At 44.4% G+C, this 24,874-nt stretch overlaps 1 protein-coding gene across 1 annotated transcript; it reads left to right on the forward strand.

Moving 5' to 3' along the window:
* Positions 1-8,823: 8,823 nt before the first annotated feature.
* On the forward strand, positions 8,824-24,559 carry PSMB3 (proteasome 20S subunit beta 3). The gene is made up of 6 exons (XM_077252308.1): positions 8,824-9,114; positions 12,686-12,870; positions 16,191-16,298; positions 16,777-16,954; positions 21,524-21,618; positions 23,674-24,559. The coding sequence occupies exons 1-6, from the start codon at positions 9,112-9,114 to the stop codon at positions 23,720-23,722; spliced, it is 618 nt and encodes a 205-aa protein (XP_077108423.1). The 5' UTR covers positions 8,824-9,111; the 3' UTR covers positions 23,723-24,559.
* Positions 24,560-24,874: the final 315 nt, after the last annotated feature.

Consider the following 24,874-nt stretch of genomic DNA (forward strand, 5'->3'; position numbering starts at 1 on the left):
GATTAGGGTGCAGGTCTGACACCTCGCACTGATCTGATATTAATGATTATCTATCTTGCGGAAAAGGCATAGAAGTGTAAGAACTAGGCAAAAGCTCCGACTCTTCTCCAGCAACCAAGGGAGAGAAAGGTCGGACAGTTCTATCCTTTTGTTGTCACTCATCTCTTCACATATGTGGCTTGCACCTTCATTTATGACGTGTTTACACCATAAGTGGTGTGCAGGTGATAATAAATTCCCTCTGGTATGTTCTAAAGTGCATCTGTAATATGCAGATAATCACATACCTTAATCAGTAGACCGGGGCAATCCAAACATCTATTAGTTGTACATTTCCAGTTTTCAGGTCAGATGTAGAGGAAGAAGCATGAGCCATGCCAAAAGCCACCAGTAAGGGCCCCTTCACACTGTGCAATCAAAGTCTGAACGAGCGTTCGATTTGTGACGTTTATCCGTCCTCGTTCCGAGGTTGCAAAGTGTGACATGGCGTTACGATTTGCGACGCAGCCCAGCATCGTACGATGTGAAAGAAAGAGCAGAACTTTCTTTCGTCGTAAATGTCTCGCTGTGGCGGTCGAAATCGTAGTATGTGACGGCGGTCATACGAGCTCGTAATGCGACTACGTGGGTTGGGCTTCCGCATACCTGTCTCCTGATTGGGCGTGACGTTTTAGCACGCCCATGCTGGTAATACGTCACGCTCGGAGTCGTAGGACTATGGCGGTGTGAAGGGTAGCGTACGATTGCGACGCGTGACGTTCACATCGCAACTACGTCAGAAAAAGCGTTAACATCGTAGAGTGTGACCGCTGGCTACGAGCTCGTACTGCGATGTCGAATATGACGCAAATGCGTCGTAATCGTAGCAGAATCGACCAGTGTGAAGGGGCCCTAACCAAGGCAAACTTCCAGTGCGTCGGGCTTTCTAAACAATACTGGGAGATTGGCTAGTAGTATGAATGCTAGCCAGCATACATTCTATCATTTGGATCTGCACTGATGGAAGTGTAAATATTAAGCACTTCGCCGATGTGTTCCAGAAGATGCCGCTGACCCAGATAAACCAGTTCTGCCTCCTTACTCATAGCTATTTTGCACTAATTAATACATGAAAGACTTTACAATTATGTACACATACTCATACATCAGTCAGATGAAAAGGTATTTTGGCCACTGGGAGATAACTTTGTGCAATTCTTTACATAGAAAGAAGGGAATGAATGAGGCAGACCGAGGATGGATGAGGCAACCAGGGGAGAATAAACATGTCATGGTCATTCCACAATTCCATGGATTGGTTTCATTCCTATACTAGGAAGCCACTGACAAGCAGTACCTCTCGCTCTGGCAGATACCGTCTTTCCATTTATTGCATGGATTGACAGTCACCTAAATGGTCACCAAGTAATACTTTCGGGGTCATCCTGGTGCCCTACTCCTTTCCCCCTACATTAGGGGTGGGGAACCTTCTTTCTGCAAAGGGCTATCTGGATATTTATACCATTCTTCGGGGGCCGTACGAAATGCACACTAACTCCACCCACAAAGTATGTCCTGACGCTGGCACTGGTGTCAGGACGTAATCTTTCATCGCATGCACCTCAGCCGTCAGTATCGAACACTGCTCACAGTACAAGACGAAATTAGAAGGCCGGTGGCCATCAAAATACAGCTGCCAACCCAAGCACTGTGGACCCCAGGTATCTGCTCGAGGGGGCGGAGGAAAGGTCATCGCGGGCCGTAAATGACCCACAGTCCTGAGGTTCCCCATCCCTGCCCTAGACCAACACTTCTTGACCAGTGGCCTGGCAGTTTAGTGATAATATATTAATTTTATGTGGATCACAATTTGTCTTTCTATCAATGTCCATACATATACAGTTGACTAATATCCACTAGTGTTTTCTGGCAGACCCGGCCAATTCTTTCAGGGGAGCAATTGGGCTTATTGAAAGATTTGGGGCATTGTCGGGGTTGATGATAAATTGGAGTAAGTCTATTTTGTTCAAGGTAGATGATGTGGAAGTTGAGGGGAGTGAGCCACTGGAGGAGGGGCGATTGAAGGTGGTAAGTCACTTTAAGTACCTTGGGATATGGATCTCGACGCCTGTGGCGGAATATATACATAAGAATCTGACTCCGATCTTAAGTATTCTTAAGGCAAAAGTGGATGCTTGGATTAAGTTGCATTTATCTGTGGCAGGCAGGGTGAATCTTATCAAAATGATTCTGATGCCGAAAATCTTATATGTTCTTCATAATGCGCCAGTTTGGATACCACGGGAAAAATTTAGGCAGATTAACTCACTGTTTAGAAAATTGATATGGGGGAGGCATCACCCACGGATCAAGCTGGAGATGCTTCAGTGGCCCAAGGATGAGGGGGGCTTGGTGTTGCCTAATCCTGAAGTATATTTTCTGGCAGTCCAGAGTCACCACTTGAAGGGCTGGGCGTATGAGGGATCGTCCAGCGCGGTACAGCAATTGATGGAAAAAGTGACATACAGAAGACTGTATACTGTGCACTGGGGAAGTTGTATCCCACTTTATTTTTGATATGTAAATTGTGGGGTAGACTGAAACATATACGTGGGGTTGGGGGTCTTACCAGGTTCTCCCCTATATGGCATAATACTAACTTGTCAGAATTCGTGGCACTGGGGGTGTTACCTGAGTGGCAGGCAGTGGGAATTCAATATGTGTATCAGATAATTGAGCAGGGGGAGTTGAAATCTTTTTCTCGATTGCAGGCAGAGTTTGGTCTCGGGCCTAAGGGGGAATATCAGTATTTGCGGATGAGGCACGCATTTGGAGCTCAGAACAGAGACGGAAATACCAGTATTCAAAGGGATATAGTGTTGGAATATATCTGTGGTGAAGGGACTACTAGGGAAGTTATTTCTACTCTTTATAAAGACTTGTTGCATACATACCTTCTGGGGTATCTGATCACGGCAAGAGCCAGGTGGGAAAGAGATGTGGGCCCAATGGAGAATGAAACTTGGAATCGGTGCTGGAATGGGTACCAAGGCTGTCGCTGAGCGAGCCGTATAGGCTTTCACAACTCTATGTGATACACAGAGTCTATAAATCTCCGGAAGTAATGTTCAAGGCAGGTTTGCGTGATGACTCTGAGTGCCCGAGGTGTAAGTCCGCAGGTGCTGACATATTTCATATGATGTGGACCTGTCTGAGACTGGCTGCTTTTTGGTTGGTGGTTTTGATTCGAGTGGAAGGTGCGTACAAATGCACTGTGCCAAGGGACCAGATCGTGTGCTTGTTGGGATGTGTGGATGAGATTGGAGTGGATAACACTCTGAAGACAGCCATTGCCAGATTACTGTATATGGCTCGAAAGGTGATAGCGCGAAATTGGATTAGGGATGAGCCGCCTACAAGAAGGGAATTCCTTCAGTATGTAAAACAGGGCCTGATATTAGAAAAAGGAGTCTATAAAAAAAGAGGGAAAATAGCAACCTTCGATAAATTGTGGTCTTTGTGGCTCACCATGGGATAGGTTCATTATAAAAGAAGGGTGTATAGTATGAGGCATACAGATCTACATGAGGCCTCTTTCACACGTCCAGATAATTCCGGTACCGGAGTTGTCCGTGTGCTCACGTGGCACATCCGTGTGGCACACGTGCGGCAGCCGTGTGCCGCCTGAGGACCACACGGACCGTGCAGGAGAGACCGCGCTACAGTAAGCCCCGTTCCCCCCCCCCGCGCGTTTGGTGTGCGTGTGGTGTTGAAGCCGGCATTCATCTCTTCTCCCCCGCAGGAGAGAAGAGATGAAAGATCAAGTTTTTTTTCTTTTTTGTTAAAAATAAAGTTTGCAGGTGACCTCCCGCCTCCCATCCCCAGTGCGCCGCCCGGCCCCTTGCAGAGAAATACTTACCCAGCTCCCGCGATGTCTCCACTCTCCTCTCAGCGCTGGCAGCTTGTCCTGTGTGAGCGGTCACGTGGGACCGCTCATTACAGTGATGAATATGCGCATATTCATCACTGTAATGAGCGGTCCCACGTGACCGCTCACACAGGACAAGCTGCCAGCGCTAAGAGGAGACATCGCGGGAGCTGGGTGAGTATTTCTCTGCAAGGGGCCGGGCGGCGCACTGGGGATGGGAGGCGGGGGTCACCTGCAAACTTCATTTTTAACAAAAAAGAAAAAAAAATTGATCTTTCATCTCTTCTCTCCTGCGGGGGAGAAGAGATGAATGCCACCTTCAGCACCACATGCAGGGGGGACAGCGCTTACTGCAGCGCTGTCTCTCCTGCGGCCGGTACGTGCACACGGAGGAGAGTGCACACTGTTCTCCGTGTGCACGTGTGCAGGACGTATTGCTGTACGTGCTGCCGGAGAAAAACGGACATGTCTCCGTGTTTTGCACACGGACACACGGTCCGTGAAAACACGGAGACATGTGCATAGACCCATTCATTTGAATGGGTCTACTGTGTCAGTGTCTCCGGTACGTGAGAAAACTGTCATTACACGTACCGGAGACTCTGACGTGTGAAAGAGGCCTCAGATGATAGTAACTCTATAATCCTGATGGTTAAGTTATTAAAAGAGGTGGGCTGTCTCTTTGGGAGGGGTGGATTAAGTTGGGAATGGGGGGGTCTGTTTTGGGGTGAAAACTCTGTATTGAAATATAAGAATGTAACAAGTTAATTGCCATGTGATCCTAAATAAAAATTTATTTGCGTTAAAAAGAAAATATCCACTAGTGTTTGCTTTTCTGTGTATTTCATCATGCTGTTTTTTGGCTGTTACTGCTTGCTGAGGATGGAGGTGGCACTGCCATGATACCTGATGGGAAGAAGGGTCACCTGTGTCTATTGGAGTGCAGGGTGCAATTGTGGCTATGGGTAAAACAAGGAGGCTAGATGTATCTACTGGAGTGGTAGCAAAGGATTTGGAGAGTCAAAAAAAGGCTATTGGAGAACTTGGGAGATAATTGCAGATGCTGTAACTACTTATGCAGAAACAGGGGCTGACATGACCACTGCAAAAGATTGCTGTCACTATTTCTGCATACTGGAGGTGAGAAGTCTACTATGACTCCTGATGTGGGGATGCCTGTGTAACTACTAGGATGTGACAGACTGTTGTGACCACAGGAAAAAGTAGTGGGGGCTGCCAGCTATGACTATTAAGTAAATGGGATGAGGACTACTGGGCGTTACGTTGCTGTACCCACTGGAAAGTGCCAGGTTGCTGTGTCTGAAGAATAGGCAGAGGTGACTACTGGGGAAGAGAGGTCTGCAATGATTAATGGGGCTGCTGGGAGATTAGATCAGGGAGTCTCTGTGACTACTGTAGAGAGGGGTTTACTATAACTAGTAGAAAAGCTGTGCCTTCTTTGAGTACTAGGAAAGTGAGGGGTCTCTTCTGATGGTGGAAAAATAAGAGTTATGACGCTCAGGGAATGGAACACTGAGAAAAATTACAGTTTCGTGACTATCACGTTAGATGAGGCTTTTAACCTGCGGTTCTCGGGAGAAAATGACTTTTACTGACAGTGCAGAGCCAGCTGTCAATCAAAGTACCAGGGCGTACTTACACCCGCCGCTCACAGTATAATGAGTAGTGCGGTGAGCGGTGACTGTAGACACACCTGTATAACTGAAAGCTGGCTGTTCCTAGAAGAATAAAGACATTTTTTCCAGGAGCCGCCCTTTCAGTGCTGCATCTGGGTACTTTTTTTTTTTAAACACTATTAACTTGCAGATTAACCCTATATCTGCAGGTTAATAGCATTATCCAACTTCAGTTTCCCTTTGAACCCTCCCCCACACACATCAGAGAGCTGTTGGCTGAAGGATGGACTTTCTCTAACTCCTCCTTATTGTAACAGTACCATTGTCAGACTGCTCTGGCAGCAGCATATCTCACCAGCAATGAAAGAATCCTTCATGCGTGTAGCGAAATATGTATAGGTATATACCGTATGTGTGTAGTGAAATATGTATAGGTTTATATGTGTAACCAGCAGTAGTTTAACATCTGCTTGAAACTGCAGATCTCACAAAGGTCACAACATATGTATCTTGAGAAGGTGGTCTTGCTGGGAACCAGGAAGAAGGGGAAACATTTCACACTTTCTAGCTCTTTTGAAGAGAGATGTCAATTACAGCCTGACACTATCTAACTGTGGGAAACTTTACACAGAGAATTTCAGAGAAAATAATATATTCATTGGTGGAGTGGCCATGGGCCAATGAAAAAAACAAGCAATTATATTATCAACCTGAGAGGCTGGTCTAGAAATCTGACCTCCAGGGTGACTCTATAAATCAGGCCTGTATACATAGAATCGTGTTCACAGATTGAGGGGCAGCCTAGCTGATGTGTTCCAGTCCATATTCACTTCCCCCCCTCAGGGAGCAGAAAGCAGACTACAAAGTTAGCTATTTCTGTAAGTTTTCTCCTGTTTATTTTATAACTGTTTTGCATATTTGTATGTCTTTTTATTACCATATTTTTATACCTTTTTCTTTATTGTAAGCACTGTACCTTTTTTGTATTAAAGCATAAAACTTTTAACAAGTTGAACCTTGTATGTTCTTATGAATCCGTAGCCTTAAAGTGTTTGATCCTTATGATTGGCAGACAGTAGTAGTAGTAATATTTCCAGGACTCATCGCCCCTGTGTTTGGTGAGTGATGGCAGCGTGTATCAGCGGGTGTGTGGTTTGGGTTGGTGTGTGATTTATGCTCTCATTACAGCATAGGACAGAGGTTGAATGCTGGACTGAGAGAGGGTAGATAGATTAACCCTTGCAGGCGCAACCCCAAGCCGCGTGCTAAGAAGTGGGTACGTGACAAATTGGTGGCAGCACGGTGGGATCCGTGACAATGCACATTAGATATCAGGTGGTTTGGCCATCCTTAGAATATTGTGCATGGGAGGCCATGGTAGCAATTAAGTGCTTTAACCAGATGTCACATGGAAACTGGCTGTTGACCCCATTTAGTAAATTATTACTAGACAACTTGATAATTGCTGCTGGGCCCCATCAATCTTGGGAAGGTGCTCTGAAGCTCCCTGCTGTAATAGAGTGATGGCCGCACATGCCATAGTTAAAGAGATACTCAAGTTTGGAATTTATTTCCTATCCGTTGAGTCTGACCATTAGTAACCTTGCCAATCCTGAGAATTGGGGCTCTAAAGAGACCCGTGTAAATGGTGCGTAGGTTAATCATGCACAGTGCCGTTTCATTCATTCTAAATGGTTTTCTGGAGATAGTTGAGTGCTGCGCTCACCCGGTCTTCGACACTAAATGGAGCAACAGTGTGCATGACTGACTCCTGTTCCATTCACATGAAAACCTATATAAGGCCTAAAAAACCAAAGAGGCTTCCAAAAGCCAAGACATACCAAAGAAATGGGAAGCCACAACTGCCCATGTAACAATGAGGTAACAAACTTTATTGATATGAAACAAAAACAAATATGATAAAATTACAATCATAGAGAACAGCAGAAATCCAAATAGTAATACCATGCATGAAGGGGATGAAAATATAAGTAGCTGACATCCAAGACAGATAAACTAAATAATACAAAATATAAGTAAATAAATCAGGAGTGAAGCAAAATCCTATAGTGGTGGAATTCGGATAAAATAGAAAAGTAGAAATGTTGATAAGTAATGGTCCAAATGGGCCCAGATTCATCCACAATAAGACAGAGAACCAACAACATAATAATAACGCCCTCTACTGGTCAATGTACTTGGAAAACATACGATAAATGGTAAATTGAAAGATAGATAATAACCTGTAGTGAGACCTGTAACAAAATTAATAAATAAGATGAACCGACTCTACAAAGATATAGAAATTAGGACAGAGGCCGTGCCAAACATCTATAAACAATAATTATGCAGAAAGAAAAAGAAAAGATGTATAACAGGCATCAAACATAATAAATGATGGAATAAATAGTCTAGTGATGAGCGAATATACTTGTTAGTCGAGATTTCTCGAACATGCTCGGGGGTCCTCCGAGTATTTTTTAGATTAGTAAAGAAATCTTACATCAGCCCAAGCTAAACTATATGTCTGGGTGCCCATAACAATGCCAAACACATGGAATTCAAAAAAAGGGGATCAAATTATGACAACATGTGTAGAGTGTCAAGATAATAAGATGCCTGCAAAGTGGGCTTGTAGGGGAGAGTCACAGACCCTGTGCGTTTCGCCACAGCCATGTGGCTTCCTCAGGGGTAACATCCCTGCTTGAATGATGGTCATACATGACAGAGTTAAAGGGATATTCTCAAATCTGGAAGTTATCCCCTATCTACAGGATCACTTTCCTATCGCTGGGGGACCGCTGCCGATTCAGAGAATCGAGACTTTAAAGATTGAATGAAATGGCAGTGCTCATGATCGACCTCTGCTCCATTAACCCTAGGCTCTTCAAAATTCTGGTTCTCAGGATCCGTGGGGGTCCAAGCAGTCGGACCCCCAGTGATCAGGGACTAGGGGAAAAAGCCCAACCTTGAGACTATCCATTTAACTTGTTGAATGGAAACTACGCCTTTAAGACCGTCTCCAAGGAAGACCCAGGACCAAACCCTAAACTAAACCCCTTTGGGTGCAGTTTTTCTATACCCCTGTACCCTGTAAACAATAGTTTACAAACCTACAAAAGTGGGAGTGTTGCCAAATACAAACAAGCCAACATGTCGTCTCACAGACAGAAGAATCTGTATATCTGATCCTACATGATTATTATTTCATGACGTGTTCAATTGCTATAGCAACCAGTCCTCAGTCCTCCAGCATCCCATCATGCTGCTACTTCCGGCGCTCTACATCTGCCGAGTCCCAGAATGCACCAGTTCTTCCTGCTCCTCCAGGTACCCAGCGCGCATTACGGCGCTCTATGACTTCGCTTATTTTATTTATTCCCGCCCCTTTCAGGCAACGCGACCAATCATTGATGACTGACAGGACTGTAAACGAATCAGCGCACAGTCTGACCGCTGAAGCCGCCTATCAGCATTCAGTGGGCGGGTCTCTACGCGCAGCAGTGCAGGAACCGGGGTGCTGCTTTCGGTTTTGCATAGACGGGAGGAAAACGTACCGGAGTCACAATGGTAAGAGAACCGGGGGGCAGAGGCAAAGCGTGTAGTGATTAGACTGGAAGCTGTGGAGCCGGCGATGCGCAGACGTCACGTGGGACTGTTACTAGAGCTGAACTCCTGGAGTGGTGTTTGCATTGTTCTCTGTTATCAGCCATTTCAAGGCTCACTATGTGACAGTGGAGAGGCAGAGATACAGTGGAGAGGCAGAGATACAGTGGCGGCCTTTCTCGCATGACCCTTTATTTCTTCAGCCTCACTGCTAACTGAGGAATCATTTGCCCCCTATAGTGATGGGATGTCCCCCAGTTCCATGACTGCACCATTCAGTGACTTCGAGGGGTTGTCCACTTCCTGTACAGCTAGTTGTTAAATGAAGTAGACCACCTTATGAAATAAAAGCACATGTCGCCTAACGCAGCGGGGTCACATGACATTGTTATGGCACCTGGGCCCTACAGCCAATCAGCAGTCTCTATATTGCGGCACGGTCACCTCAGACAAGCGGAAGAAGTGAGCGCGGTGCCGCAATAGCACCTGGTGATTGGCTGCAGGGCTCACGTGGCATAACAATGTCACATGCTGTCGCTGGAACGGCGCCGCTACGGGTGATGGGTATCTGTTATTTGTGTTTTTGTATATAATGTATTCCTTTAAAAAAAAAAAAAAGGAAACCCCTTTTAGAGGTGTTTTAATATGAGTTGTCAAAGGAGCAGAAAAATGTAAACCATCAAGAGCAGAATCCATCCCATAATGAACATCAGCGGTGAGAGATGGTCCAATGACCAGCAATGGTGCCTGTGACACTGTCTGCTGTAGGCCTCCTCCCATAGAGTGTGATGAAACCTGCCACGCTGGCTCCTGATGAGTCTTCATGTGGATGTGAACTGGGCCTTAAAGGGGTTGTCCACTTCTTGCACGACCCCTTGTCAATCACAATGTTTTCCCCCAGTTAAATAATCACACCTACAGGTCCTTCTCAAAAAATTAGCATATAGTGTTAAATTTCATTATTTACCATAATGTAATGATTACAATTAAACTTTCATATATTATAGATTCATTATCCACCAACTGAAATTTGTCAGGTCTCTTATTGTTTTAATACTGATGATTTTGGCCTACAACTCCTGATAACCCAAAAAACCTGTCTCAATAAATTAGCATATCAAGAAAAGGTTCTCTAAACGACCTATTACCCTAATCTTCTGAATCAACTAATTAACTCTAAACACATGCAAAAGATACCTGAGGCTTTTAAAAACTCCCTGCCTGGTTCATTACTCAAAACCCCCATCATGGGTAAGACTAGCGACCTGACAGATGTCAAGAAGGCCATCATTGACACCCTCAAGCAAGAGGGTAAGACCCAGAAAGAATTTTCTCAACAAATAGGCTGTTCCCAGAGTGCTGTATCAAGGCACCTCAATGGTAAGTCTGTTGGAAGGAAACAATGTGGCAGAAAACGCTGTACAACGAGAAGAGGTGACCGGACCCTGAGGAAGATTGTGGAGAAGGACCGATTCCAGACCTTGGGGAACCTGAGGAAGCAGTGGACTGAGTCTGGTGTGTGCAGGAAATGGGCTACAGGTGCCGCATTCCCCAGGTAAAGCCACTTTTGAACCATAAACAGCGGCAGAAGCGCCTGACCTGGGCTACAGAGAAGCAGCACTGGACTGTTGCTAAGTGGTCCCAAGTACTTTTTTCTGATGAAAGCAAATTTTGCATGTCATTCGGAAATCAAGGTGCCAGAGTCTGGAGGAAGACTGGGGAGAAGGAAATGCCAAAATGCCTGAAGTCCAGTGTCAAGTACCCACAGTCAGTGATGGTGTGGGGTGCCATGTCAGCTGCTGGTGTTGGTCCACTGTGTTTCATCAAGGGCAGGGTCAATGCAGCTAGGTATCAGGAGATTTTGGAGCACTTCATGCTTCCATCGGCTGAAATGCTTTATGGAGATGAAGATTTCATTTTTCAGCACTACCTGGCACCTGCTCACAGTGCCAAAACCACTGGTAAATGGTTTACTGACCATGGTATTACTGTGCTCAATTGGCCTGCCAACTCTCCTGACCTGAACCCCATAGAGAATCTGTGGGATATTGTGAAGAGAAAGTTGAGAGACGCAAGACCCAACACTCTGGATGAGCTTAAGGCCGCTATTGAAGCATCCTGGGCCTCCATAACATCTCAGCAGTGTCACAGGCTGATTGCCTCCATGCCACGCCGCAGTGAAGCAGTCATTTCTGCCAAAGGATTCCCGACCAAGTATTGAGTGCATAACTGAACATTATTATTTGATGGTTTTTTTGTTTGTTATTAAAAAACACTTTTATTTGATTGGACGGGTGAAATATGCTAATTTATTGAGACAGGTTTTTTGGGTTATCAGGAGTTGTATGCCAAAATCATCAGTATTAAAACAATAAAAGACCTGACAAATTTCAGTTGGTGGATAATGAATCTATAATATATGAAAGTTTAATTGTAATCATTACATTATGGTAAATAATGAAATTTAACACTATATGCTAATTTTTTGAGAAGGACCTGTATATCCAGCTCCGGTGCCTGCACTGGCTCTCCTGGGGCTCACCCTGCAGCCAATCAGCACTGGCTTCACTTTCCCCACCATCGGACAAATCAGACACCTGGAGGCAGGTAGAGCTGTGGTTGCTCTCTTACGTATTCTGGGTGTGTTGATTGGTCTGAAGGAGGGGACAGTGAAGCCAGTACTGACAGGCTGCAGAAATTGTCATGTGAGCCCCAGGAGAGCTAGTGCAGATGCCGCTGGATCGGGCCGGCACCGGAGGTGGGTATAGGTGTTATTAGTTTACTTAGGAATACATTGTGGTTGACAAAGGAGTTGTCCAAGTAGTGGGGATCCCCATTAAAGAAGCACTCCAATCAAAAATGTTGTCATCTTAATACATTGCACTCATCATATTATACAGCACTGTGTGCTTACAATTGACTCCTCACTAGAACTACAATTCTGCTGACTGTAAAGTCTGTGGCAGTGGAAGGAGAGGTGCTGCTCTATCAGGAGTTAAAGAGGAGGATGACTCCTACAAGGAAAATTGACCTCCGGTTTCTGCATAGAGCTTAGAAGGATTCATCTAGTCATTTTTTTTTTTTAATCAGGTGATGTCATAGATCTAATGGAAAGGAGAATAATTAGCTGGGTAGAAAGGCAAAATGAGCAATTGTAAGTGCACCAGAGGTCTCAAACTGCATTCCTCAAGGGCTGCAAACAGGTCATGTTTTCAGGATTTCCTTGTATTGCACAGGTGATAATTTTACATTTTTGATTGGAGTGCTTTAATGGGGTTCCCCGCTACTTGGACAACTCCTTTTGTCAATCACAATGTATTCCTAAGTAAGTTAATAACCCCTATTCCCACCTCCAGTGCCAGCCTGATCCAGCAGTGTCTGCACTAGCTCTCCTGGGGCTCACGTGACCTACCTCTGCAGCCAATCAGCACTGGCTTCACAGTCCCCTCCTTCAGACCAATCAACTCACCCAGAATGCATTGCCTGTGCTTTATTAAACAATGGATTTTCTTGACGTTGTGTTTTTTTTCTGCAGTCTATTATGTCATATAACGGCGGGGCCGTCATGGCCATGAGAGGGAAGAACTGCGTGGCCATTGCTGCTGATAAACGCTATGGAGTGCAAGCCCAGATGGTAACAACCGACTTCCAGAAAATCTTCCCCATGGGAGAGCGCTTGTACATTGGATTAGCCGGACTAGCCACTGATGTGCAGACAGTGTACGGTTTGCCTTCTGCTTTTGTGATATTAATATTTATTATACTGTAACTAGCACATCTCAGGAATCAACAGCATTGCAGCATATTACAGCGGTAGCCAGAAACAGTGCCACTGTAGTCTATAGGCTGTGTGAGGTATTACAGCTCAACCCCTTTCTCTTCACTGCTGCGGTATTAGACACAGCGAATAGACTGACATGGTAAAACCAATGACCCCATTTTTATTTTTTTTTAGTTGGCAGGTGTAAGAATAGGTTGATGGGGAAGGGTGTTGCTCATAGGGAATCACGGTTATTGTCAGCTGCTCATTTTCTGCACGAGTAATAACCATCATATTGCACTCTTTCAAGAGCAGGTAATATACAGCCTAAATGGGTTCCTCGGAAATAGAAAAAAAAGAAACCGTCCATATTAACAATTTCAAAATGCCTTTAGCAACTTACACTCATTTTGTCTAGGGAGGTAATTAATATAGAACCAAAATGACCTATGTCCTGTTACACTGCCAGAAGCTTGTCCTACAGTGTTAATATGACTGGAGCCTGTGAGTATGTGCAGTAAGAAGTTCTGACCCCCTCCCTTGATATGTAGGAATATGTGATCTAATACTGGAGATACCAGAGGTGCTGAGATAAGAAGACACCGCTCACACTGCTGTGTGCCCTGCCTAACTGATCTAATACTGGAGATACCAGAGGTGCTGAGATAAGAACACACTGCTGTGTGCCCTGCCTAAAGGTACCTTCACACTAAGCGACGCTGCAGCGATACAGACAACGATGCCGATCGCTGCAGCGTCGCTGTTTGGTCGCTGGAGAGCTGTCACACAGACAGCTCTCCAGCGACCAACGATGCCGAGGTCCCCGGGTAACCAGGGTAAACATCGGGTTGCTAAGCGCAGGGCCGCGCTTAGTAACCCGATGTTTACCCTGGTTACCAGTGTAAAATGTAAAAAAACAAACAGTACATACTCACCTTCGCGTCCCCCGGCGTCCGCTTCCTGCACTGACTGAGCGCCGGCCCTAACAGCAGAGCGGTGACGTCACCGCTGTGCTGTGCTTTCACTTTACGGCCGGCGCTCAGTCAGTGCAGGAAGCGGATGGCGGGGGATGCGAAGGTGAGTATGTACTGTTTGTTTTTTTACATTTTACACTGGTAACCAGGGTAAACATCGGGTTACTAAGCGCGGCCCTGCGCTTAGTAACCCGATATTTACCCTGGTTACCATTGTAAAACATCGCTGGTATCGTTGCTTTTGCTGTCAAACACAACGATACACGGCGATCTGACGACCAAATAAAGTTCTGAACTTTAACCAACGACCAGCGATATCACAGCAGGATCCTGATCGCTGCTGCCTGTCAAACTCATCGATATCGCTAGCCAGGACGCTGCAACGTCACGGATCGCTAGCGATATCGTTTAGTGTGAAGGTACCTTTACTGATCTAATACTGGAGATACCAGAGGTGCTGAGATAAGAAGACGACGCTCACACTGCTGTGTGCCCTGCCTAACTGATCTAATACTGGAGATACCAGAGGTGCTGAGATAAGGAGACACTGCTCACACTGCTGTGTGCCCTGCCTAACTGATCTAATACTGGAGACATCTGAGGTGCTGAGATAAGGAGACACCGCTCACACTGCTGTGTGCCCTGCCTAACTGATCTAATACTGGAGATACCAGAGGTGCTGAGATAAGGAGACGCTGCTCACACTGCTGTGTGCCCTGCCTAACTGATCTAATACTGGAGATACCAGAGGTGCTGAGATAAGAAGACGATGCTCACACTGCTGTGTGCCCTGCCTAACTGATCTAATACTGGAGAGAGATACCAGAGGTGCTGAGATAAGAAGACACTGCTCACACTGGTATTTACATCTCTTTCTGAATGCCGAGTGGCTGTTGTGATTAGGAGATTTAACATTGCATAGGTTATTTCCAGGTCAGGAGCTGAGCCCACAACACCCTAGCAGGTACCGGTATGTTATGGAACCAAGAACCAATCATATGCTTCCAACAGTGGTGATCCCTGTTGTTTAACTACTTAAATGCCATCCAGTTAGGGTACCGTCTCACAGTGGCACTTTTGTCGCTACAACGGCACGATCCGTGACGTTCCAGCGATATCCATACGATATCGCTGTGTCTGACACGCAGCAGCGATCAGGGACCCTGCTGAGAATCGTACGTCGTAGCAGATCTTTTGGAACTTTATTTCGTCGCTGGATCACCCGCTGTCATTGCTGGATCGGTGTGTGTGACACCGATCCAGCGATGCGTTCGCTTGTAACCAGGGTAAACATCAGGTTACTAAGCGCAGGGCCGCGCTTAGTAACCCGATGTTTACCCTGGTTACCATCGTAAATGTAAAAAAAAAAAAAAAACCGTACATACATTCCGGTGTCCGTCAGGTCCGTTGCCGTCTGCTTCCCGCACTGACTGACTGACTGCCGGCCGTAAAGTAAAAGCAGAGCACAGCGGTGACGTCACCGCTGTGCTCTGCTTTCACTTTACGGCCGGCACTCAGTCAGTGCGGGAAGCAGACGGCGAGGGACCTGACGGACACCGGAATGTATGTACGGTTTGGTTTTTTTTACATTTACGATGGTAACCAGGGTAAACATCGGGTTACTAAGCGCGGCCCTGCGCTTAGTAACCTGATGTTTACCCTGGTTACCCGGGGACTTCGGCATCGTTGGTCGCTGGAGAGCTGTCTGTGTGACAGCTCCCCAGCGACCACACAACGACTTACCAACGATCACGGCCAGGTCGTATCGCTGGTCGTGATCGTTGGTAAATCGTTTTGTGTAACGGTACCCTTACACTCACAAACCACCCTGTTACCCAGACAATTATGCTCTGTCATTACTGTGTTAGTGTACAACTGACCGTGTATGAGCGCTCGGCCTTCGTTTGACAGACAGCTCTCTCCCAAATCCCCTATACATATGTTCTTGTGTTTACAATGGGGAGAGAGGAGAAAACAAAAGGATCGGACATTGAAATTCCAGTATGCCGATCTTTCTCCCCCTTGACGTGATCCGTTGGCGAGGTCCTCATACACATCTGATGATCTGTGGGATCAGACGACTTTCATCTAATGTATATGGTGACTTTCGGGCTAAGGCCCTCACATGCCAACCAAATTTAGATACAGAATCGATATGTACAATATGAGCCTTTTTTCTTTGTAGTGAGTACATCGGCCTTTCAGCAGTGCCACAATCTTATTCTTTAAACACGAGGACCTTGAGGTTCCCATTTTTTACTTCTAGTATTCATTATGTATTAACATCTCTTGTGTTCATTTTCCAGATCCCAGCGCCTGAAGTTCAGACTGAATTTATACGAGTTAAAAGAGGGGCGTCAGATTAAACCTAAAACTTTCATGAGCATGGTGTCTAACTTGTTGTACGAGAGAAGGTGAGCTGATGGGAATTTATCTTGGCTTACCCATATTTGTCATGGGGGAAAATCTATTGAGGGTTTTGATCTGTGTTTTTATTTTAGCAAATACTCTACAACTGAATAATGCGCCTTCCACCACATTTTTAAGTCTGTTCTCCGGTTTCAGAAAACCTCTTTCCTCCGGCTACAGTTTGTTTTAAAATAATTTATTCCTTTCTCACCCTCCCCGGGTCTAGTGTCTGTTACTATATGCAACGTCAAGTCGTAAGTGGATCAACCAGCTGGGGAGGCATAAAAAAAAAAAAACAAACAAAGGGGAAAAATAGCACACAGGTAACATGCTTTAAAGCATTACACCTTTTTTCCCCTTATCCAGTCAAATGACAGGTACACTTTAACATTATTAAAGGGGTGGTTCTATCCCACCATATTAAATGACCTATTTTTATTTGGGCATAGAAGGTTAAATAATGTACATATTTGTTCTTGTTAGGTTTGGCCCTTACTATGTTGAACCAGTTATCGCAGGACTGGACCCCAAAACCTTTGAGCCATTTATCTGCTCACTGGACCTTATTGGATGTCCCATGGTGACTGAAGACTTTGTAGTGAGCGGTACATGTTCAGAGCAGATGTACGGCATGTGCGAGTCTCTCTGGGAACCAGACCTGGTGAGTATGGTTTAACCAAAACCAAGGAGAAAAATTTACCCAAATATCAATATAAATTTCAAGTATAAACACAACCTTATAACCAAAGAAAACTACTTGAAAGAAATTTACTAAACGCAAATATATAAAATCAAAATATTTTATTGTAATGAGACACTAAACAAAACTAAACACAAAACAAAACAAAAAGGGGGGAGGCTGGTACTGTAAAAAGGAGAAAAGACCAGAAGCATAAATGTCAGGACAAATATGATAATAAATATAGTAATAAATATATCCATGCCCTGGTCAGTCCGTAGAAATGACACTGAACAACGGTAAGGAAAAGGAATAAGGGGCACATACAATAAAATCAATTTATCCCCATATATAGATTAATGTGATTCCTTATAAATAGTGCAACTAAACAAGGTGCATAATATATAGTATGAAGTACATATAGCAGATACCTGCCAGGTCCTGCCAAAATTTAATTAATATATTGTACAAATGCACATCTTGAAAGATTTAATAGTGTCATATAAGATCAAACGCAAAGTGCATCTCATATTCCTTACCAGAGTTCATGTCAAAGGTACCGTGCCTCGACCCCGCACTCCAACGCACGTTTCACGTATATTGCTTCCTCAGGGAGTGATATCACTCAGTATTTGGTCAGTATTTCACCTCAGTACTTGTAAGCCCAAACCAGCAGTGGGGGATAATACAGAAGTGGTGCACATTAGTTATGAGGGAGCACGCTCGTGTGCTAAGAGCACGCTCGTGTGCTAAGTGTCTTCGGCGTGTTCGAATATTATGTTTGAGTTGCCGCGGCTGCATGTCTCGCGACTGTTCAACAGCTGTAACACATGCAGGGATGGCCTAACAATCAGCCAATGTCGGAAAGGCCTGAGACATGCCGTCATAGCTACTCAAACATAATATTTGAGCACTCCAAAGACACTCTGTTAACATGAGTGTGCTCGGATAACATGTTATCCATGTTCGCTCATCACTAGTGCACATGTTTCTGTTATACTTTTCCTCTGTTTGTTCCTCACCTGGTTTTGGCTTACAAATACTGATGTAAAATACTGACCACATATTGATAGTGTGACTGTAGCCTTAGGCTAGTCATCCTAGATGAGTAGTCACTGGCTGACTTTTGAAAGTATGTTTCCTCTCAAATGATGCAATAACAGCCAGACTTTTTCGTGCAGCCCATAGTTTTGGCAGTATGAATTAGCTGAAAGGTTCCCTTTAACCCCTTCAACAAGTGACATATAGGAGATCTTTCCATTTACTTGGATACTAGAAGAGAATGAATTTCCTGGAATGAGTTTATTCATTTCTATGGCAAAAAAGGCAGCAGTTCCCTTTCAGACTTGTATGTCACCACCGTTCTAAGCAATGCTGGAATTGCTGTGTTTTGTTTTGTACTATTTCACCAGTTTTCAAATTTTTTTTTTTTTTTCTGTCTTTAAGTAAATTTTTATAGTAAAGCTTTTATGATCTGTTTCCCATACACTTCAATGTTTAACCCCTTTCTGCCATTAGACGTACTATACCGTCCATGTGGGGTGGGCCCTACTTCCCATGGGCGGAATAGTACGTCCTAGGCGATCGGCCGCGCTCACGGGGGGGATCGCCGCCGGGTGTTAGCTGACTATTACAGCTGACATCCGGCACTATGTGCCAGGAGCGGTTGGGGCTACAGTTAGGGTTTGGATTAAATTTACGGTTGGGATTAGGGTTAGGGGTGTGTCAGGGTTAGGGGTGTGGTTAGGGGTTGGGTGTGTTGGGGTTAGGGGTGTGGTTGGGATTAGGGTTGGGCATGTTAGGGTTGGGTTTAGGGTTAGGGGTGTGTGTGGGTTAGGGTTTCGGTTAGAATTGGGGGGTTTCCACTGTTTAAGCACATCAGGGGCTCTCCAAACGCGACATGGCGTCCGATCTCAATTCCAACCAATTCTGCGTTGAAAAAGTAAAACAGTGCTACTTCCCTTCCGAGCTCTCCCTTGCGCCAAAACAGGGGTTTACCCCAACATATGGGGTATCAGCGTACTCAGCACAAATTGGACAACAACTTTTGGGGTCCAATTTCTCTGGTTACCCTTGGGAAAATAAAAATTTGTGGGGCTAAAGAATCATTTTTGTGGGGGGGGAAAAAATGATTTTTTTATTTTCACGGCTCTGCGTTATAAACTGTAGTGAAACACTTGGGGGTTCAAAGTTCTCACAACACATCTAGATAAGTTCCTTGGGGGGTCTAGTTTCCAATATGGGGTCACTTGTGGGGGGTTTCCACTGTTTAGGTACATCAGGGGCTCTGCAAACGCAATGTAACGCCTGCAGACCATTCCATCTAAGTCTGCATTCCAAACAGCGCTCCTTCCCTTCCGAGCTCTGCCATGCGCCCAAATGGTGGCTCCCCCCCACATATGGGGTATTAGCGTACTCACGACAAATTGGACAACAACTTTTGGGGTCCAATTTCTCCTGTTACCCTTGGGAAAATACAAAACTGGGGGTTAAAATATAGTTTTTGTGGAGAGAAAAAAAAAAAAAGATTTTTATTTTCACGGCTCTGCGTTATAAACTGTAGTGAAACACTTGGGGGTTCAAAGCTGTCAAAACACATCTAGATAAGTTCCTTAGGGGGTATACTTTCCAAAATGGTGTCACTTGTGGGGGGTTTCAATGTTTAGGCACATCAGGGGCTCTCCAAACGCAATATGGCATCCCATCTCAGTTCCAGACAATTTTGCATTGAAAAGTCAAACCGCACTCCTTCCCTTCCGAGCTCTGCCATGCGCCCAAACAGTGGTTTACCCCCACATATGGGGCATCGGCGTACTCAGAACAAATTGCACAACAACTTTTGGGGTCCAATTTCTCCTGTTACCTTGGGTAAAATAAAACAAATTGGAGCTAAAGTAAATTTTTTGTGGAAAAAAAAAAAAAAAAAGTTTAATGTTCATATTATTATTATTATTAATATATATATATAATTTTTTTTTTTTTTTTTAAACATTCCAAAAATTCCTGTGAAATACCTGAAGGGTTAATACACTTCTTGAATGTGGTTTTGAGCACCATGAGATGTGCAGTTTTTAGAATGGTGTCACACTTAGGTATTTTCTATCATATAGACCCCTCAAAGTGACTTCAAATGTGATGTGGTCCCTTAAAGAAAAAATTAAAAAAAATGGTGGTGTAAAAATGAGAAATTGCTGGTCAACTTTTAACCCTTAACTCCCTAACAAAAAAAAAAATGGTTCCAAAATTGTGCTGATGTAAAGTAGACATGTGGTAAATGTTACTTATTAAGTATTTTGTGTGACATATCTCTCTGAATTAAGGGCATAAAAATTCAAAGTTGGAAAATTGCGAAGTTTTCAAGTGTCGCCAAATTTCCGCTTTTTTCACAAATAAATGCAGGTAATATCAAATAGGAAAGATAAATATCTTGGTACCGTGTAACCACTGAGGACTGTCAATTCTAAGTAATATCAAAGAAATTTTACCACTATCATGAAGTACAATATGTCACGAGAAAACCATGTCCGAATCACTGGGATCTGTTGAAACGTTCCAGAGTTATAACCTCATAAAGGGACAGTGGTCAGAATTGTAAAAATTGGCCCGGTCATTAACATGCAAACCACCCCTGGGGGTAAAGGGGTTAAAGAAAACAAAATTGGATCAGTTTCCCTAGGGGATAGATAAAAATATATATATATATATACTATTGAACCCGTTCTATGCCCGGGTGGCGAGCATTTATATTGGTATATGGTCTCCATCCTGGTATGTGCTGCTCCCATCTTGCTCCCCCATTCTGTCATGTGCTGCTCCCATCCTGTGCCCCCATTCTGTTGTAATGTGCTGCACCCATTCTGCCGGTTCCTGTTTCCATTCTACCATATGTTGCTGCCATCTTTCTCTCTCCGGCTCTACTGCCCGAGTGTGGCTGTGCTGTGTGAGTGTGGCTGTGCTGTCTGAGTGTGGCTGTGCTGTCTGAGTCTGGCTGTACTTACTGCCTGAGTGCGGCGCTGGCTATAATAGATACAGCACCCCTGCAGCCAGCACTGTGAGGGCTGACTCCGCCCACTCGCGTCACTGGTCACATGCTGTTGACATCATTGAAGGTCCTGGAGCTCCGCTGGGCTCTGCATCTACCCTGACTGGAGCTGCAGAGCACAGAGCCCCCATGGCCGGTATATTAGGGGGGATAAGTAAGTTCGGAAGCGTCACTCTGGTCCAGACTGCGCAGGTGCGTCGCGCTTGCGCAGTCTATAAAGGCTTCGAACAGAGTGACGCTCCCACCGTTATGTTATTTATATATCTATCCCATCAAATTATAAAAGATTACATAACTTCACACTATTTTATTTCCACTTTCATAATCCTAAAACGGAAATAACTGCAGGATATGTGCACATAGCCTTTATGGTGTCAATCATTCACAGCTACCAACTCATCTGGCAGAAAAAGAAACAAATTAAAGTTATGCCTCTTGGTCAAAGAGAAAGAAAGTATCCCACTCCTCATGCTCCAAAGTGTAACTTTTTTTTTTCTCTCCCTATAAAGGAACCTGAAGACTTATTTGAAACCATTTCCCAGGCCATGCTGAATGCTGTGGACAGAGATGCAATTTCAGGAATGGGTGTTGTTGTGCACATCATGTGAGTACACCTTTTGGGTAATCTGAAAAGGAACCTGTCACCTAGTTTTTTTGCTATTAAACTGATCCCAGTATGTTGTTAGTGATGCAACGTGCAAAGCAAAATGGTGCAGTGTTCATTCCATAAAAATCACTTTCTATAAGCTGTATTCTACCTGGGCTTCCATTGGTTTGTCACGTTCACACACTTTAATTGATCTGCAGTACTGCCCTGATGTCACAGGAGTCTTCTCTGTAATCCCGCGCTTGTGCAGTGATGAGCAGCTCCCCGGGTATTCACACTGAAGCTGAGAGTACGTCCCCAGCTTCATTTACTGTATGCGCGTGCTCCGGAGCTGCTGCGAGCCACTGACTTAGTGACGTCGTGAGTGTAAGGCCTCTTTCACACTTCCGTCTTTCAGCTCCCTTCACAATCCGTCGATTTTTGAGAATGCAGGATCCTACATTTTCTCAGACTTGTATTAGCGACGGATTGTGACAGATGGCCATCCGTTTCATCCATCGTGCACTGGATCCTGCGTAAAAAAAAAACGGTCCGTCGGGCAGAGAAAATGTTCAGAGTAACGTTTTTTCTGCGCGTCGCTGACTGTGAAAAGCAGGAATCCAGCGACGGGTCCCATCTTTTCAAACTGAGCATGTGTGGAAGAATTTCCCGTGAGGGAAATTCTCACTCGCTCTCTTTCTCTTTTTACTATTGATTCTGCTGATGCAGCATCAATAGTAACAAGATATAATGTTAAAAATAATTTAAAAAAATAAAAAATCGCAATATTCTCACCTACTGGCGTTCACGCGCAGCGTCACCGATGCTCCCGGCAGCTACCATTCCTAGTAATACATTGCAACTTCTCGCGAGATTTCGCTATGTATTACTAGGAACGCTAGCTGCCGGGAGCTTCGCTGCGCGGGGACGCTGGTAGGTGAGAATACTGCGATTTATTTATTTATTTATTTATTTTTTTTTTAAACCTGGTTTGTGTTGTGTATGCATTTTCGCAGTGGAAAACTGCTGCGAAGACGGTGCACATAGCCTCGACGGGTCCGTCAGAAAGACGGGCCCAGTGCACACGTTTTTCACAATCTGCACAGGATCCGTCTTTTCAACTTCTTGACGGATCCTGTGCAGATTTGGAAGACGGAAGTGTGAAAGAAGCCTAATTGGTGCAAATGCGGTACGCGCTGTCTCCCCTCCGCACTGACACTGTCTCCGCTGCTCGGGAGCGTGCAAACACAGTAAATGAAGCTGGGGATGTACACCTCCCCCGGGTTACTAGTCACTGCACAAGCTCATGGTGACAGAGAAGATTCTCATGATGATCAAATTGCGTGGGCTTGGATAAGATGATGAGACCATGACTGAAAACAGAAGAAGCCCACCTCTTTGACATAAAGACAGGTAGAATATAACTTAAACAAAGTGATTTTTTTTTTAATTTTATTTTTTTTGTTTTCTTTTGGGAATCAATACTGCATGCTCCAGTGTGCTTGAAATCAATGTGTCAGTGATGCACATTGCAGCACTAGTAATACACTAAGGCCAGTTCTAATAGCGAAAAACAATGTGACAGATGTCTTAAAAAAAACAACACAGCCTCTTAAACCTGAGGAGACTGGTATACTTTCTAAAACCACACCAAAATGGCTGTCCAATCGATTTGAAACATTTAAACTTCCATCTCCACCCAGCTACCTGATTGACACACAAGCTATGCAGGTGCTGCCATCCTACACTGAAGACTGTGTCCGCAGCGACCTATCGTCCAAGCTAATCTTACATGTGTAAGAAGTAATTTTGTGGTTTCACGAGGAGTTCACATGTCCGGATTACTAACAGTAAACGGAGGTTGATTTCCCGCTAAGCAGCTTGTAATTCTCTGCATTAAATAATTTGTAGAGTAACTAATCGTGGCTGCTCAGGAAAGAAGTGGCAGATGGTAAACTAGATTAATTGGTCAGCGGCAGCTGTCATCGGGGGCTTTGTGTTTTGCCGAGACTGTTCTTGTGATCTGCATGAGGTTGGACCCAGCAGTAACACTGTAAACACTTTTCATTTCAGAGAAAAGGATAAAATTACTACCCAGACACTGAAGGCACGGATGGATTAACTTTTTCTGACTGGAGACTCAGTGATGATCAATGTTACTTTTTTAAATTAAAAAAAAAAAAAAAAATGTACTCACGCCTGTTCATTCTTTGATTTATTATTGGGGGGCATGTATCATGTTGATGCTTTAAATGAAACCTGAGGGCAGAATTGACACTTAAAAAATAAATGCAGCCATGAACCGTAATTAGTTATTGGTGATTTGAGAAAACACATGGTTTGGGCAAAGTTCACACTAGATCGTAGTTAACACCTTTTTGCAAAATACCTTCTCCACATATTTTAAGTAATAGGACTAGTCCATACACCACATGCTGACCTTTCTTTCCGCGTCTCCAGGTATGCCTCAGTGTGTTACTATCAGATCTGCCCTTACACTCTAATACCCGACTTCTAAATCATGCAGATGCTCGTGCCCACGCTACTTTGGGCATGTGCAGTGGACCTCAAGCCTCTGGTACGTCAGTAGCGGGGTGTTCACGAGCATCTGTGGGATTTAGAATTCAGGTACGAGAGTGTAAGGCAGATTTGAGATCAGTTATGTGTCAGTGGGCTTACTAGCGGGAGACTGCAGAACTGGTCCATTAGAATATGCAGAGAAAGTTTGGGCAAAAAGTTCACACTATATATCAATCCTCACTTTTGAAACCAAAAGGAGATCAACGTTAAGACAAACACAGCAGTTAATCGGTGTCAATCCTGCTATCACGTTCCTTTTAAATCTGGCCTATGAAAATTGTCTTGTAAATCATGAGAAAATAAGGCAAGGGTTTTTTTTAATCTTTTCACAACTCTTGATAAAACTGGCTGTGGCTAAATAAAATAAATTGCATTATGACTGCGGCTTTAGACTGACTTTAATATTAACTCATGACCAATGTCACAAAAGTAATCGAAGGCTATACACTTTTTGCAAAAAATGTATAAAAAGAATCATGGCAGAACTATTGCGGGACAGAGTAGCGTATTCCCCAATAAACTGGGCAAGAAAAGGATTTTATGGGAAATACTCCAAATATCCATGAATTCTGCTCTAAGCAAAGCCATAACAGCTATTATGGCTCTCTAACTGCTTCTGGGTGTCTGCGTCCAGTAAGTGTACACTCCTGAAAATGATGCACAGCAGAGCACACATTCACTCTGTTGGCACCAT

Source organism: Ranitomeya variabilis, chromosome 4 (assembly GCF_051348905.1).
Source record: "Ranitomeya variabilis isolate aRanVar5 chromosome 4, aRanVar5.hap1, whole genome shotgun sequence".
Taxonomy (NCBI): Eukaryota; Metazoa; Chordata; class Amphibia; order Anura; family Dendrobatidae; genus Ranitomeya; species Ranitomeya variabilis.